Source organism: Dicentrarchus labrax, unplaced genomic scaffold, assembly GCF_905237075.1.
Source record: "Dicentrarchus labrax unplaced genomic scaffold, dlabrax2021, whole genome shotgun sequence".
Classification (NCBI taxonomy): Eukaryota; Metazoa; Chordata; class Actinopteri; family Moronidae; genus Dicentrarchus; species Dicentrarchus labrax.
Window position 1 is genome coordinate 15,901,289 of NW_026136711.1, and position 17,245 is coordinate 15,918,533.

Sequence of the window (17,245 nt, forward strand, 5' to 3'; positions counted from 1 at the left end):
TGTGTTGCATGTGTAGAACTTTGTCTCAATAACTTTCTAACTTTATTTAACTTCGATAACTGTCTCTGCCTCAGACTTAGCAAGAGCTTTAGGAGTGAAATACATTTTACAGCAGCACAAGGCAATTTTGCATGTTTACATCCCCAAATAACAGTGAGATGTCAACAAAACATCACACTGTAAATCAAGCACCACAGGTGTCGGAACCCTATTGATTTTGATTGAAGTTTTTCTTGAGCGTTTTCTGACTTAATCATATTCTGGAGCTTAGAGACTTATAAAGAAATATGCCTAGTTCAGGATTTCTGAAGTCAATACATATTTCATATTCCCAGCTCATGTTTTACTGCACATGCAGTTCCAGCTTGTTATCTTTCTTTAAGTTCGATGCAAATAATGGCACATAGTCCAATATTAACAAGACAGAATAATATCAAAATATCTGGAAGTCCTTCTCATAATATTTGTACAGTTGTTTAATTGAAGTGTGGGTATGTAATTGCATGGTCTGCAGGTCTAAAACCCAAATAGCACTACCCTGATGCCCACTTTTGTACTCATTTGCTGATGCTCACTGTGTGCAGTCCAGAGACACACAATTATTTAGCAATATTTCACTCACAAATTCACATGATCAGTATGCGCTGAGCATATCTGTGGACACCTGAGACGGCATGAGTTCTACATGAGTTGTTTGAGAGTTTTTTTTTTTTTTTTTGTTACAGACAATTGATACAGCTTCATTGCTGTGTAAGGATTATGGAATTGTCCACCAGCAATAGTGGTCAGGAGCTGCTACAACAGCTCTTCCTCATGTCACATAATGTGTGGATATATTTAAAATCTCTCTGACTACTCAGCCAAGCTTTTCTGAAAACAAATCAGCCAGACAATGGCACTATACCAAAAATCCTAACATATTGATCAATGACTTCTGAACTGTAGCCTAGCCCTCAGGTTCTTTTTTTCAACATGAATTCAACATTTCACTGGTTTCATTTCTGCATTAATAGCGTTTATCTACTTTACATTTTATGTATTTTTTGCTGTTGTTGACAGAATTTGGATTCAGTCTCTACAGAATTGTTCCACACTGCTTATTTGGACAAATTATAGTTATTGCTCTCTTATTTATAGTGCAACATAATATTTATATGCTTAAAGTTAGAAAAAACACACTTTTTGGACAATCTTCAGTGAGTACTCAGTGTTTTCCATGTAAAGGTACCCCTGTACATTTTACACCCAGCATTATTAACTGCCTACCTCGTGGGTAATCCAGACAGTTAAGACATGCAAACAGTTGTACGAGACACAAAAGTGAAGTTGGCAAAAAAATATATGTGCAAAATCAAATACTTGGTATTAAAGCAATCAAACCTCACCGACACATTTGTTTTTGCTCTATAAAGTTGCTGTGGTCAAACTGTCGGTTTGGTTGATGTGATATGGATCTGAATGTGTTGGACTCATAGGCCTCAACCCACTAATGGCCACTTGCAGGCTGTTGCTCTATTTTTAATTAAAATTGTAAGATTATGTGGTTGTTTAATTGCAAAATCAATGTTGTTTATTGCTCAGCAAAATACAATATAATGATAAAAAATGTCAGCTGTTGCTGTTTAAAAAAACTGATTTATTTACACTCATTAGTAGTTTACTGTCTATACATTTGATTTGATAACAGCGTTGTGTATATGGGGAAATATTCCTGGTAGCATTTTTCAGGGTACATCTGTTAATGTTTCCCTGTTAACGATTTGAGAAGTCATATTATCATGGAGCTCTCCTACTGTGTTTACTGCACACTGTGAACAATGTTCAGCAACTGTTTTTTGGCATCATGGAGTTATGTTTCACAATTGAAGACTAATTTTGAGGCAGCACTGAATTATCAATGATCACACTATGATCATAAGTCAAATCTGCTGGCATGTATAAAAACATAGCAAGCACAAGTTTATTAGAGGCCTCGCCAAAGGGATAAATTGGCCCTACTACATAATATCCCCCCAAAAAACGTAGTGAGAGAACTGCAAATCTCATGGTGTTGTGACTACAGTAGCATTTTCCACTAACATTATCCTGGAAATGTACACATTCACAAGATTTACCCTGGGAGATGTATACATTTACTGGTAAATATACCATTTCACACATTTACCGTAATAGACATAGTGCGAGACACTGTGTGAATGCGGTGTGTGTTGTGTGTGTGTGTGTGTGTGTGTGTGTGTGTGTGTTGCATTCCACTCAGGAGACCACAGAATGTATCCAGTGTTTCTCCTCTCAAACTGCAGTTCTACCCAGCATCACGTACTTCTCTGTCTTCTGTCTCTACCCTCTTCTTCCTCCTGCTTCCTCCTCCCTCCTGCTGATGTATGGAATGTCTACTCTCATATGGAGTGTGTTTGTAAAAGTCACGGTAATCAAATTTCACTGATTCCTGGGGGATTAAACAAGGTGGCATTTGTGTGAGTGTGTATATGAGTGTGTGTTCTGTCTCTGTGCATACACAATATTAGCTGTGTACAAAGTTGTGTATTGTAATGCAGCTGTGTCATTAGTCTAAGACCAGCTCAGCTGTAATATATCATCCATCATCTTGTACTCTAAGGAGGCAACTATATAAGGGATACTGATGCCGCATTTGCATACTGACAGTGCATATATTTAATAGTTTGAATGTACAGTACAAAGCGGTGGGTGGGGGGATGATAAACACCTGATATGGAAGGGAAAACGTCTCACTTGTTTCTTGGCCAAGTGACAGAGATTGAGAATACTGTTCATTCATTCCTATGGGTGTTTGACAGTGAAAGTTCTTCTCTGAAATTCCTCTGTAACAGTTGAAACAAAATCATCTGTCCCAAAAATTAGATTCTTATCCAGTGGAAGTGTTAGCTCACTATACTCCCACAAACAGGAAAAACATGGCAACAGCTATTTTCACAGTTCAAAAACAAAGAAAGGTATTACGCAGTGTTAGGCTGAACTGCATGATTGCCTCTTGTTGGCAGCATATATGCTCTGGCAGTATGTTTGTATAGCTTGCCAGCTTGGAAGCCTTAACATTGTCCAGCACACAACATCTGCATCGCTTTCTTAGTGAGGCTGTAAGCACCAGTTTCTGTCTGCTCGAAGGTGTCATTGCATGTTGAACTAGAAAGTCACAGTCCATTACCGTTCATATGAGGTGGAAAGTTACCAGGACAGCGCAGCAGGCAATGACTGATGTCTGTCTCCTCCTTAATCTCTAAAAGTGCATTAAATTAGAGCAATTAATAAATGGCTTTGCCAGAACTTTATGCATTTAATGGATGGAAACAACCAGATTCAAGGAAGGAAAACATCTCCAAAATGTCACGGTAGTTTCCATAGGCAACGACGATATCAATGGAAATAACTGCTGTCCTTGTCTGAACAGTAAAAATGATGGTTTTATTTCTCATCTCCCTCTGTTATTTATTTATATACCTGTATCTTACATTATATAGACGTTTAAAGATAGCTAACATACTTTTGCGCCCACTGCATGAGTCATAGTGCTTGAAGAGAGGGTGATGACACTGGGCTCTACCTTGTGCAGTGCATCATCACTGTATATACTGTAGCCTCAGTAAAGAGGAGCCCCTTTGGATCTATTGATACACTATACCATACTCTTATAAACTTCTAGCTTAGCACATGTTCATCAGATATTATCACTTACAGCTTCTCACTGCTCATGTATTTTGTTAGCTATGGATGAGAACAGTCTGTCCTTCATGCAGTGCTTCCAGCCAAGTGAAAGTCATGGAGAAATTTCAAGATGGATTGGTCTACATCAAGCTGAATTCAAAATGAAACAAATCCATACTTTTTTTTAACCACAAGATGCAATAAAGAAGTTCCAGACACTGCCCAAATTCTGCTGACTCCTGATTTGTGGTTATGACTCTGTTCAAGTCAACAAAAAAATTAGTAAACCGTTTCTGGGATTTCAAAAAAAGAAAGAAAGAAGAAAATAGCATCATTTTAATCAAGTGCAGTCGAAGTGAATTCTGTGGGGAAGGGGTTTGATTAGATTCTGCATGTTTTTTCTGTTGCTTGTGCGACTGTTTAATTGTCAGTAATCAATGGCGGTTGGCCAAGTTAAAATACATCATTTTGTTAGCTTATAAAAAGTGTTATATCTGAGTAAGAGGTGAATTTTGCTCATTCACTCCTCGACTCTTTGAAGCACAAGCTGGCAATCATCAGAATTGGGAATGCATTTGGGACTCCTTTATTAAACCATGTGAAAGGTATATCACATTTTGCAATACCCTGAAAGAGTGAGTGCAAGGCCCATAGTAACAGTCTATTCAGGTCTACAGCCCAGGGCTTCGTCCTAGGCATAGACAGATCACACTGCACAACAGTGAAAGCAAGTCACCAGAGCGAGGTTGATAACCTTTAATGTTTACTTTTGCTTATGATGGTTTTAACTCCACCTGCCCATCTCCCAGTATGAAGGCTCCAGGTCTAATGTCAGTAGTAAAGATAAACCCGAGATTGCAGACAATTTGTACATCTGTATATTGATGCTTGTCTTTGGCAGTTTGTTTTTGAGGCTTGTGGAGAGTTAAATATGCATGACTTCGACATGTGTGGCTCCAAGTTTTTTCCAAAACAACAAACAAATGACATGAAATCTTTATTTGGCAGAGACAAACAGAATTCTGGATTGATTTTTTTCGAGAGAGGACTCCACGTGAGTTCCAGCAGTTAACTAGATTTGTTTGTTTCTTCTGAAATGGAGCTACAGTGATATTTACTGAGAGCACACACACACACACACACACACACACACACACACCACACAGGTGTGTAACCTCACACACAAACATACGCACGCGCACACTCATATGCTCCCATCTTCAGTTGGTTGAGGAGGAGACAAACCTAAAGATCGCCACGGAGACCCATCTTTCAAATTTATTCATTAAACTCCCAAATGCTCCCCTTAACGAATGTAATTAGAATATGGTAATGAGAGAGGGCTGAACCAGGGAGTGTTGTAATACGCTTAGCAGCACAGAGGGAGAGAGGAAGAGAGAGAGCGAGACAGAGAGGGAAAGAGAGTAAGGGAGTTAAAGGAGAGAGGAATGGAGAGACTGACTGACAGGGTGCCAATTTATGTCTTGTTGTAAACAAGTATTTATGCCAATGAGAGGTGGCACACACTATTTCTTTCTCTCTCTCTCTCTCTCTCTCTCTCTCTCTCTCTCTCTCTCTCTCTCTCTCTTCCCACTACATCTCTCTCTCTCTTCCTGTGTCTTACTCTATCTCTCTATGTCTCTCTCCTTCTCCTTAGCATACCAAACCTCCTCAATAACAATAACATCAACAATAGCAGAGCAGAGACGAGCCTCGGAGGGCAGAATGACTCACAGTGAGATGAGGCATCAGGGGTTAACACAACCACTGGAGACTCCTTCATTGAGACCCCCCCTCCTCTCTCCGTCTTCTTTCCACCTCCCACTGGCAAACACACATTCATCATTAGAGATGTCAGATATACATCTGTATGTATGTGTGTGTGTATGTGTGTGTGTGTGTATTCACCTTTTCCTGGTTAACTTTGTGGAGTTTTTGAGGACTCTGACAGGCTTTATCCAAGACGCCCTAGCGCAACGGGGGTCCTGGCATTGTGTTTGACACCACACACCTGTTGCTGTCTTTGATGTGTTCACCCCCCTGCTGAGAGCGAGGGGGCCGTCTCCTCAAATGCAAATACCAGGCAGGAGGAAGAGGACAGGTAAAGTGCGCAAGAGAGAGGAAGTCTTAGAAAATATGATTGATGTTCCCTCAGTGGATTGAGGCTGACTCTTCCTAGCTCTCAGGTCTCTGCTAAAAAAGTTTGTGCTACTTTCCATACTGTGACTGTGTGTGTGTAGCCACCTTCACCATTTGGATTTCTATATATTAGCGAAGAGGGAGATGAGAGGGAAATGAGACAGAAAAAAGAGGGAAGTGGGTGAGCTGGAGGGAGGAGAGAGGGGGGAGAAAGTAAAGAGGTCAAACCAGAAGGAGAGGGAGTGAAGGAGAGGGGAGAGTGACTATTTCATTATAAAGCCGTCACTCACATGGGCAGCAGCCACCACATAGACTCTTCTGAGACCAAGCCTCTCCGGCTCTGTGTGTGTGTATGTGTGCATATACACTTATTCTAGCCTGTGCATCCTACCATGCATTCGTTTTGATATGGGAGCTATTTTTGTGTCAATGTATGTCCGAGCGTGTGTGTGTGCATGAATGCTGTGAGAGTTGCAGTGTGACAGAGATGGATGTAACACGCATGTCTCTCTACCAACCAGGTGATGGGGGCGTGTCCCCTCTGAAGGTCAGACCTTGTCCTCCAATGACAGACCAGCTCTAAATGTGTGTGCGCGCCTGTGTGTTGTCCAGGCATTGTGTGTCACTGAGAGAACCAGTGGAGAGACAGAGAAACCTAGGACAAGTTTTATTTTATTTTATTATCATTTCTTGTTTATTTTTTCACACAAGTGGCTTTGTGTATTAATAGATGGCCCATTTGTATGCATGTGTGTACAAGTCTTTTATGTCCATGGACGTGCATGTGTGTGTTGCCCAGTGTGTGATGAGGTGTTTATATGATAAACACAAGGCAAGCTTGAGAGGAATTCTGATCAGGGGCTTTGCAACAGTTGTTATGGAAACAGCATTAAGCAGTTGTATTAGCCAGTGGAGGTAATATAAAGGCTGTTGAAAGTAACACACAGTGGGGAACGAGGCAGTTTGGGAATATAATACAAACTACACATTATTGCTCTGGTTTACAATAGGCTTGATGAAATTTTATTGTGTGACTAGAACAGAACAAAATTATCCTCGTCGTAACTCATTGTCGGGCTCTCTTTCTGGTGAGAGCTACACATTTTAATTAGCCAGGTTGGAGAAACATAGTGCAAACAAGACATTATTTGTCTGGTTTACAATAGGAGTCACATCATTTATGTCCGCTTAAAGCTGAATACAACTAACCCTTTATTCAGCTTTCTTGTTGCAACATAATCTTACATTTGTACCAAAGCAGCCATTGCTCAATGTCATTGGTGATTTTAGAGGTCACTACAGACTGTTCAAATGTTAAAGCTCGTGAGTCTGAGTCATTGGCCCTGTCACATTTCTGTCAACACCTGTGGGCAATGGCATGCCCACAAACTTCTCAATTCTAACAGATTATTGATTATTGCAGTTCAAATTGAATTGTATAACAAAATAGGTTAAGCATACAACTGTCATTGTTATGTTCAATGATTAGCCTATGAAACAGACATGTTTAAAAATAGACCATGATCAATAAAATGTGGGTTGAACAAATGGCTGAGATAGTGCTCCAGATCAAAATAAAAACCACAGAAAAGCCTGTAGTCTGCAAAAAAAAAAAAAAACCCCAAAAAGAATAATACAACCAGGAGGCAATTTTGGATAGAGTGTCTATCAACGTCAGACACTGACAGGGTTGTTCTGGGAAGGAGAGAACCGATGGAGGTGCTCAGGAACAAATTACAGCATCAGCAGACCTCCCCTGGTAATGCTAATGCAGTTCTTTTCCCCATATATGTATACAAGACTTATTACGTTCAAGGAAAAAGGCAGGAAGGGATTCTGTACTTGAAAAGGACACTTCAGTTTGCTACCTCCCTATACCCCCAAAATAAACTGTTCAATGCCAAATAATTTCTGTGGTGAGAACCAGAGGCAGCCTTCATTTGAGGCACTTCGAATGGATGTGACAGTTCCAGTTTACAGACAACTCTGTTTTCCCCAGATCTCTGTCGGGGTGATGCTCATCATTAGACTTCAAATGTGCACGCACTCACACAAGCACATATACACGCACGCACATACACACACACACACACACACAGACACACACACACGTACACACTAGCCTGTGGCTAGACCCTATAACGGAATCTCCCAGGGGAAAGCTCCTGGATAAGTCTGTTGCAGTGTAGGCGACCCCACCTCCCCTCCTTCCTCCCTCCCTCCTCTGGAAATCTCCCTGAGGCCTGTGAGTGTATGTGAATGTGTGTGTGTCTGTGTGAATATGTGTGTCTGTCTGTCTGCTTTTCTGTACATGCCACCAGTTTCTTGGAGGGAGATGGTCTCAGTGATGCGTGAGTGGGAGGCTGATTTCCCCAACTGCATCGCTCGCTCCAATCTAACTTCCCACTCATGCGCTCTGCTTTGTTAGATATTTCTTAAGTAACTCTCTCACACACAGACAGACAGGAATAGGTGTGTGTTGGGAAAAGTGTGTGTGTGTGTGTGTGTGTGTGTGTGTGTGTGTGTGTGTGCGGGCGTGCATTCGGCTGGGCTTGTCGTAATGTATTATTACATAGACTCACACAGACATGCAGAACGTCTGGGTTTCTAGAGTAGATCCCTGGAGAAAGACACTTGTCCCTGTCCCTGTGTCTGGCACAGCTAACACACACACACGCACACGCACACACTCACAGTATTCCTGAAGGGTCAGTGTGTCGCCAGGCATGCTCAAAGCGTTCCATCACTGGTTTCCACTGGGACAATAACTGTGACTTCCTGAGGATCGACCTTCACCATCTCACTTCTGTCACTCTTCACATGGGCGTGTGTGTGTGTGTGGGTGTGCTGGTGAGGGAGTGAGCAGCAGTGTCTGCAGTGAGAGTGTGTGTATATTGTATGTGTGTGTGGGTGTGTTTTAGAGTGTGTGTATCAGGCTGCCGTTTCAGCTGACTCTTCTGTTTCTGGCTTTTTAATGGCTCTTATGGGGCAGGCCTTTAATTGCAAGTCTCTCTCCCTCCTTCTTAATCCTCCCATCCTTCTGTCTCTCCCAGCCCCTCGTTTCCTCTCTTCTTCTCCTCTCGCCTCCCGCCTCCCACTGGCTGACAGTCGCTAGGGGAGCCCGAGTGCCTGGCCGGGGCTGTGGAGGCCGTATAGGATATTGACTTGCTGCAGAGTGGTTTGGGAGGAGGAGAGGTGGCTGCCTGTCACAGCTAATGAATAGATGCATAAATGAATGAGGCACTCCTTGTGTGTGTGTGTGTGTGTGTGTGTGTGTGTGTGTGTGTGTTGTTGCTGTTGTGCCTAGCTTTGGCTAAAAGTTTTATGTGCCTCAGACAGACAGACATTAAGAGTGGCCAGCTTGATAGTGATAATTATTAAGGGTGTGATGACAGTCCACACACACCACACACACACACACACACACACACACACACACACACACATATGTAAACACACATATACATGCAGGATGAGGCAGTGGGGGGTTGGGATGTGAGGATCAAATGGAGGATACTAAAAAAAACAATCCAGTTAAGTGCCAGCACCTTCCAGCTGCTCTCTCTTTTCGTCTGTTCCTGCCTTTCTTCCCCTCTCCCTCTTTGTCCCTCCATCGCGTCTGATCAGTGTGGAGCTGGAGTGCTCTCATGCCAAACTGGGACAAATACCTAAAAACACACACACATACACACAGAGAAAGAGACAGAGAGGAAGAGAGGGATAGGAGGTCTGGAGAGGAGACTGTTGATCTGAGGGGGCAGATGAAGGAGTGCTGGAGTGTTGATGTCTTCTTCACTATTGCTTTGTGCCACATTTCAAACACTGATTGCCTTAAGAGGACAATTTACATTTCATAGTCTTTCACAACAAGTGGGTGAGATGGGAGTCAGAGATGGGGAGAGAGAGAATGATGTTTCAAGGAGGAGCCAGGGGTGAGAGAGTTCACCAATAAAAGGGAAAAGGCAGTGTTGCGTGAGCAACTAAAAAGCAGGAGGTATAAACAATAGTTTCTTTAAGCTGCATCTCTGTGTGTCTCTGTCTGTGTGTATGGACGTTTTGTTTTGCCTTACTCTCGGTAGAATGCACCTGTATGATTTGAACTTTCTTTTTTTCCTTATTGGATTCATGTGAGTGTGGAAGAAGAATAGAAATAGTGTGGAGAGGAGAGCTGAGGAGATGAAAAGAGAGCCGGAGGAATTAGGAATCAAGTTAGGAGCAGGCTTTATCTGACGGGAAACTGTGAAACTGCAAAGTACAAGAAAACTTTTCCTATCAGCGCACTCTCTCAGCTAGTGTATGGGTTTGCACCCCCAGTGTGTGTGTGTGTATGTGTGTGTTTATGTGGCATGTGTGTGTGTATTTAGGAGATAGCTTTTCCTCCCCAGTGGAGGGAGACATCGGTGTGTCGGTGAGCGTGATTGGTTGTTGGCCCTTAGGGTCTCTCCTCTGTATCTGTCTCCTGACTGGCTGCTCTGTGACCAATCAGGCGCCCAGACCTCACCGTGGCAATCAGATAGTGACACACTCTCTTTGGGCATCGGCAGGTCATCTGGAAATACCTGTTATGTTTTATCTCCCTGTGACACACACACAGACTGATGCACACACACCAATATAACCTTTCTGTCTTGTCTTTGTCTCTCTAGGAGATTGCTGCATATCTCATCACTTTTGAGAAACACGATGAGTGGCTGACGACATCGCCAAAAACCAGGTGAGGAAAATTCAGACAGTGGTTTACACACACACACACACACACACACACACACACACACACACACACACACACACACACACACACAGACACACAGACGTACAAACACAGCATCACTCAATCAGCCAGTGACTCCCGTTGGTTTAATCCCAATGACTGAGTGTCTGTGTTTGATTAAAACATTAGTGATGTACGTCGACTGTCTCCAAAGGGTCCTGCTGCCGACCTACTCTACATGTAGAGAACGCTTCAGAACATGGCCGGACTGTAAAGCACCTAGTCAGCTGGAAATGGAGTATTAATGAATGTAAATGTATTAGGATAATTGATGTATAATTCAGACATAGGAGGGTGGGGGCGGGTGTGGTAAAGGGAGGGGGAGTATGTGTATATAAGATGGGGTGTGAACAGGGATTCACATGCCAGAACTGAATATTCATCGATCCGAACCATAGGTAGCTCTTTTCCTAGAAGGGGGAGATGTTACAGTTAGGAAGGAAGGTAGGAAGGAGGGAAAGAGAAAAAGGAAGACTGAAGCAAAAGGGCAACTTGAATTATTGATAAATCACCAGATTGACATTTACTTTAGTTAATACAGATGTAGGTATGAAAAAGAAAAAAGAAGGATAGAGAAGAGTGAAAGAAAAGAAAAGAAAAGAAGAAATAAAAAGTAAAGTAAGTGAAGAGGTCACCTCATGGCCCCATTTCTGATTACTGACACAGCTGAAAGCCTGAGGTGATGCCTCTGTGCTCCCATTGTGCAAGCTGAAGGACTCTTCTCAGGAGCAGCCTGAGGCCAGCAGCACAGTTTATGTTGTGGATGGATTTCTCATTGATTGGTTGTGCTGCCGTATAGCCTCAGCCTCCCAGCAGCAACAGCAGCAGCAGTCATATTGGTGTTATTGAGCAGCAGTTAGATATAATCCCATTTACACATGACACGAGGCACGATTAGAACAGATTACACCTAATCCCATCAGATGGAAAGGAGCTCAGCTAACGGAGCCAGTGACATTTGTGTGCCCGTGCAGCTGTGCGCATATGTGTGTGTGTGTGTGTGTGTGTGTGTGTGTGTGTGTGTGTGTGTGTGTGTGTGTGTGTGTGTGTGTGTGTGTGTGTGTGTGTGTGTGTGTGTGTGTGTGTGTGTGTGTGTGTGTGTGTATGTTTTTATCCATATGTGCGCATGCGTTTGCGCACTTGTGGGGGGCAATATTAAGATAACAATCAATGACCTTCAATTCTCCCCTCACTGAAATACCTCATCAGTTCAAAGTAATGACTATTACCTCCTCTCTCCCTCTGCTCTCACTTTTCTCATCTACTCCTCCTCCTCCTCTCCTCCCTTTACCGGACTCACTCACTCGCCCACTCTGTCTCTTTATCTTGCCGTCTTTTTTTCCCAACTCTCCTCCCCTTGCCTTCTCTGTTTTCGCTCTGCTACACTGTGGAACGGTGGAAAAGCTTTTTATATCCCACACATCACAGCCCAGTTACAATCAATAGCATTTATGTCTGCTTGAATCGGAGGGTTTTGCGAGGAACATGGGCATCGTCCATGTGCGTGCATCTCAGCGCACGCACACATACATAAGATCATGCACGCATTTCCCACCCACACACGCACACACACACAGGCACACATCTGATCTCATCCATCTTCTCCATAACATAATTAGAATCAGCAGCTCTGAGATGACTCACACTGCTCGAGACAGAGACTAAACTCGGCTTTGATCGGAGGGTGGGGGTCTCCACTCCGCTAAGAAACTGGCAGGCTCCCCCCAAAACAGAACAGATTTAAGGTGTCAGAGAAAATCAGCTCAAAGTAAATTCAATTTCACTACACACAGTGTTCTGAGTAAATTGCAATCATCTCAGTCCATATAGATGTGTCTATATCAAATTCTAGCAGAGGAGAGAGGAGAGGAGAGAAGAGAGGAGACAGACAATAAAAGAGCAGAAACAGAGGTTAGGATAGGAGTAGAGGGAATAGATGAGATGAGAAGATGAAAATAAGTGCAAAGGAGTGGAGAATGGAGGGACTGAATGAGCAGTAAAGAGAAAATGAAGAGATACTATGATAAGAGGGATAAAGACTGGAGGTTGATCGAGAAGAGGAGGGGAGGAAAAGGAGAGAGGAGGTGTGCAAATGTGTGTGTGTGTGTGTGTGTGTGTGTGTGTGGTCATGTGCATGCGTGCACATCCCTGTGTGAGTGAGAGCGTTTGTGAGTATGTGTTAGTTTATTGATTGTTAACGCGGGCCTGTTCTCTTTCTGTTGTCATGAGATAAGGCAGAGAAGCATTTTTCCTCCACCTACACACACACACACACACACACACACACGCACACACACGCCTGTCCTTAACGTTTTAGAAGTGTAATGATTGATTGCTGAGCAGCAGGTTTGACATTGAGACCAAAGAACACACGGCAGTAGGTCCTTCCATCTCTCATATCACCAGCATCTCTGTCTTTCTACATGTATGGCCCCTGGTGTGTATGTGTGTGTGTGTGCACATGTCCATCCCACCAGGTGTATATAGAATGGGAGCTTAGAGGCCAATGTTCCTGCTGTGCTGATAAATCACCCTACTAAAATATTAACACATAGGAGTGTGAGTCTACGTAAAAGAGGGGAGGGGCAGCATGAGACCAGCTAACTTGACCGTGGGAGAGTAACACTGATGTCAACATGTAAACATTGAACATGTTTTTGCTTGTTTCAGAGACTTTTGATACATTCGGCAGTTTTAAATTACAGCATGACAATTAGATACCACATTTATTCTATATAATTAACATAATACAACTCTATGTGTGTCGGTCTGTCTTGCTAACGCTTTATCCTGTCCTCCATCAGGCCTCAGAATGGCTCTATGATCCTCTATAACCGTAAGAAGGTGAAGTACAGGAAAGATGGCTACTGCTGGAAGAAAAGGAAAGATGGGAAGACCACCCGAGAGGATCATATGAAGCTCAAAGTCCAGGGAGTAGAGGTGAGAGGCTGCATTGGAAAAACAAGTCGATGATCATGCTTGGCACTGAGCACAGTTTCACTGCCAATCTTGTCCCTAACTTTCTCTCCTTAGCTGCAATGGGACACATGCGTGTAACAGAAATGTACACACAAACACATATGCTGAAGCCAAAGTGTTACCTGAGAGCGAGTGGTGCCCCCACTTTCTTTACCTCCCTCCCTGCTCGTGCCCCTGTCTCCCTCTCTCTCTCTTTCTGAAGGATAAGAGTGTGTTTGGCCTGAGGCCAGGAATGATGTCAATGCCTCCTTCAGCAGAACAGAGAGGGGTATCGATCCAGTCTCAAGGCAGCGTCTGTGCGTGAGTGTGTGTGCGTGTATGTGTGAGTGAGTGTGTGTGTGTGTGTGTGTGTGTGTGTGTGTGTGTGTGTGTGTGGTGTGTGTTCGAGTCACATCAGCCAGCTCAAAAATTGATTATTCAGCAGGAATATACCAAGAGGTGAGAGGAGTGAGCATGCATGTGTCAGAAGCAGAAAGAATGAGGTAGAAGGGAGAGCGAAGGGGAGACAGTGAGGAGGCACATGGATGTTTGCAGAGGGCTCAATAGTTTTGCATTAAAGGTGAGCAAGAGACAGGCGAAAAGAGACACAGAGGTAGAGGGAATAATTGAGATCAAGTATTCCCATCTGCACCTCTATTATTTACAACCCCACACTCACATTGTCATTCATCTCACATGCATTTTTCTGCAATTGTGTATGAATACACACACTCTCTCTGTCACACACAGACACACACACAAACACATATATATATATACAAAGGCAAGTGTTTCTCTCCCTGGTAGTTGCTCAGTAATTGTTTGTGTCACGTCTTCCCAGGACCCCCCAAGCAAGCAGGCAGTGTGTAGAGCAGGGGACGTGAATGAGGGAATGAGCAGAGCAGCGAGATGAGCAGAGGGAGAAAAGGAGGATGGGGAGAGGCAGGAAGCAGGAGAGAAAAACATAACCCTGGATGGAGAGCCTCCTCATATCGAATGGAAATATATGGAAATGCACTCTGCCTTTGGCAAAGCACACTTTAGATAGAGGGCGGGCTACTTCTGAGAAGAGGCAAAATGGCGAGAAAATATAAGTGTGCGCAAGTGTGCATGAGAAAGAAAACAGGATGAGTTGTAAGTGTTGATTATATACAGCCTGATTGCTTGAGTATTTGTGTGTGTGTGTTTGTGCAATTTTGTCTTTAACCACAACCAATTTATGTCTGTGTGTGGGTGTGTGTGATCCCTGATTTTAATGCATGTGAAAAAGTGGCAGTGATGACCATGATGGAAGGCTTTCTGTAACCCTTAATCCTTCCTCTGTCAAATACCATAAACACACATATTCATTAAGACTTTTGAGTTTCCATAGCACAGAAACTAGAACTTGGCTTTGGGTGCTGAGTTGGACTCTTTGCCCTTTTTACTTAATCAGATATTTACTAAATTAACAATTTTTTGGATAAAGTTCTTGTACAGTTGCCTTGCGTTACACACTGATGCATTTAAGAAGTTTAGCTTACTTTGTTAAATGAAAAAAAAAGTTTTGCAGCAACACATTTGAGTATTCTTCAACTTAAGTTGTCAAAATAAATCATAGTTTTGGTTCAGCAACTCAGGTACTATATTTCATCATACAGTATGAGAAATTTCATACGCACCCAACACTTCACAACACACAAAACATTACAGGCACTCTGCAGTGGTTTAAATCTGTAAATAAACCGTCTCACACACATGTATACACTATTTTGTATGTATGTAAGCATCCTCTGCTGGATGGAGTCCACACTGAACTTCCTCTTCATCTTGTACTCCTTGACACTCTCCTCTCACTCTGAACTTTTCTTGCTTTCTCCTCTTCTTCTTTGTCCTCTTCACTGTTACAGATCTCTCTTGCAGTGTCTATAAGCTGACAACATTGTGACTTTTTGTGAATTCCAAGCGGGTTATGTCTAGTCTTGCTGAGGCAGTAAATTTCACAATCTCTTGTGCTGTAATTGTCAACATCAGATTTATGGTATTTTAGAAAAGACATTAGGGGAAAAAAACACATACAGCATGTTTGCAGTTTAGTTTTAGCACCGCAATCAATACAACCTAAGTGGGTATAACCTAAGTTCTCCTCTCCTGTTCTCTCATTTACTGTCCTCTCCTCCTCTTCTCCCTTTTCACTTTTTTGTCTTGCTTCCTCCCTTTTTCTTTTCCCGTTTACCCCTGCAATCTCCTCTCCTCTCCTCTCTCTAGTGTCTGTATGGCTGCTACGTCCACTCCTCAATCATCCCCACCTTCCATCGTAGATGCTATTGGCTGCTGCAGGTAAGCCCACCCCCCTTCCCCACCTTGCCTTTTTTTCACACATTTATACACATACCAAACAAGGTTTCAACAGCATTTATAGTGTGGTGATAATGTGTTTTATTAGTTGTCATTTATAGCAGAATAGCTTTGTCATTCCAGGTCTTTTCCCCTGATCTTGTAACATTTATTCCAGCTTTAATTCACTATTCTACACCAAACTGGACAACCATAAAATAGTATATTATCATTTTTACACAAAGTTTCATCTGTTAAACTGTCCATTATACTTTCAAAACAGAACACTAAGCTAAACCATAAACCACCAATAAACATCCTCCTCTTCTAAATTAATGAGGCAGACTATAGTGAAAATACTATCACAAAGCTGGGGTCATAATAAAACTGGATGTTGTTTGGCTGAGTGGAGTGTCCTACACACACACACACACACACACACACACACACACACACACACACACACACACACACACACAGTTACACCACTAGAATATAGTACCTAGAATATGCCAAACCTATAGGTCTTGTATAATGCTAACATACATTGCAGAGTACTAAGAACATTTCTTTGCCAGAAGTTGACTGCAACTTCCTGAGCACAGTGTGTTATCGAACCCTGACTCTCAATACTTTTAGTGAGCATCAAGGACTCAGGCACTACTCTCTATGTGGTCCTCTCCAAGAAAACACCCTGGAGCTACAAACAACACACTCAATATGCTCACACCAACACACACATGCACAGGTGTCCCCTGTGTATAAAAGCATGTTGTTTTTCATAGAGATGTTGGATTCACTCTATTGCTCATGTGAAAGACAACAGAGAGCAGCAGCTACACCCCCCCACCACACACACACACACACACACACACACACAAACATGTATCTCCCTCAATTGTCTATGCAAGAGATGGTCACCAGGACATCATCATCTTCAGACGACCGGTTACATCATGAATCTTAAACATGCCTGCATACATTTACACTGCCCCTCTCTTCATCTCTCTCTGTTCATTTCAAAGAAAATATTGAATACCCAGCGATGTTCATTTAAAATATGGAAATGCATACATATTTATGTATTCTTCACCAGAATTCGCTTGCATAATTTGTCACATGAAATTTACAAGGACATTCCAGCCACCGGCCGTAAATTGAATATGCCCCAAACCAATATATTTTCTTTTTCAGCATGCCTATAGTTAGATCCCTGCAGTCTGAAATTATGAAAGGAAATTCTACTCGCTTTATCTGTAATGTGCCATTTTCTGCTCTTTGCGCAGATATCAAAACACATCAGTGAATATGATCATAAATCAGCCTGTGAGTGCTGTTGCATTGCACAGTGTGATGCTGTAGCAGCCCACTGTGCCATCC

At 42.7% G+C, this 17,245-nt stretch overlaps 1 protein-coding gene across 5 annotated transcripts in view; it reads left to right on the plus strand.

The window, feature by feature from the left end:
- Window positions 1-17,245, plus strand: part of LOC127371281 (calmodulin-binding transcription activator 1-like) — a 51,614-nt gene that overhangs the window by 13,704 nt on the left and 20,665 nt on the right. For 4 of the 5 annotated variants that reach the window (XM_051413995.1, XM_051413996.1, XM_051413997.1 and 1 more), the window contains exons 4-6: window positions 10,467-10,534; window positions 13,396-13,531; window positions 15,797-15,868. In XM_051413995.1, coding sequence (XP_051269955.1) covers window positions 10,467-10,534; window positions 13,396-13,531; window positions 15,797-15,868 — 276 coding nt within the window. The remainder of the gene's footprint in view (window positions 1-10,466; window positions 10,535-13,395; window positions 13,532-15,796; window positions 15,869-17,245) is intronic. The other variant, XM_051413999.1, reaches the window with a different exon arrangement.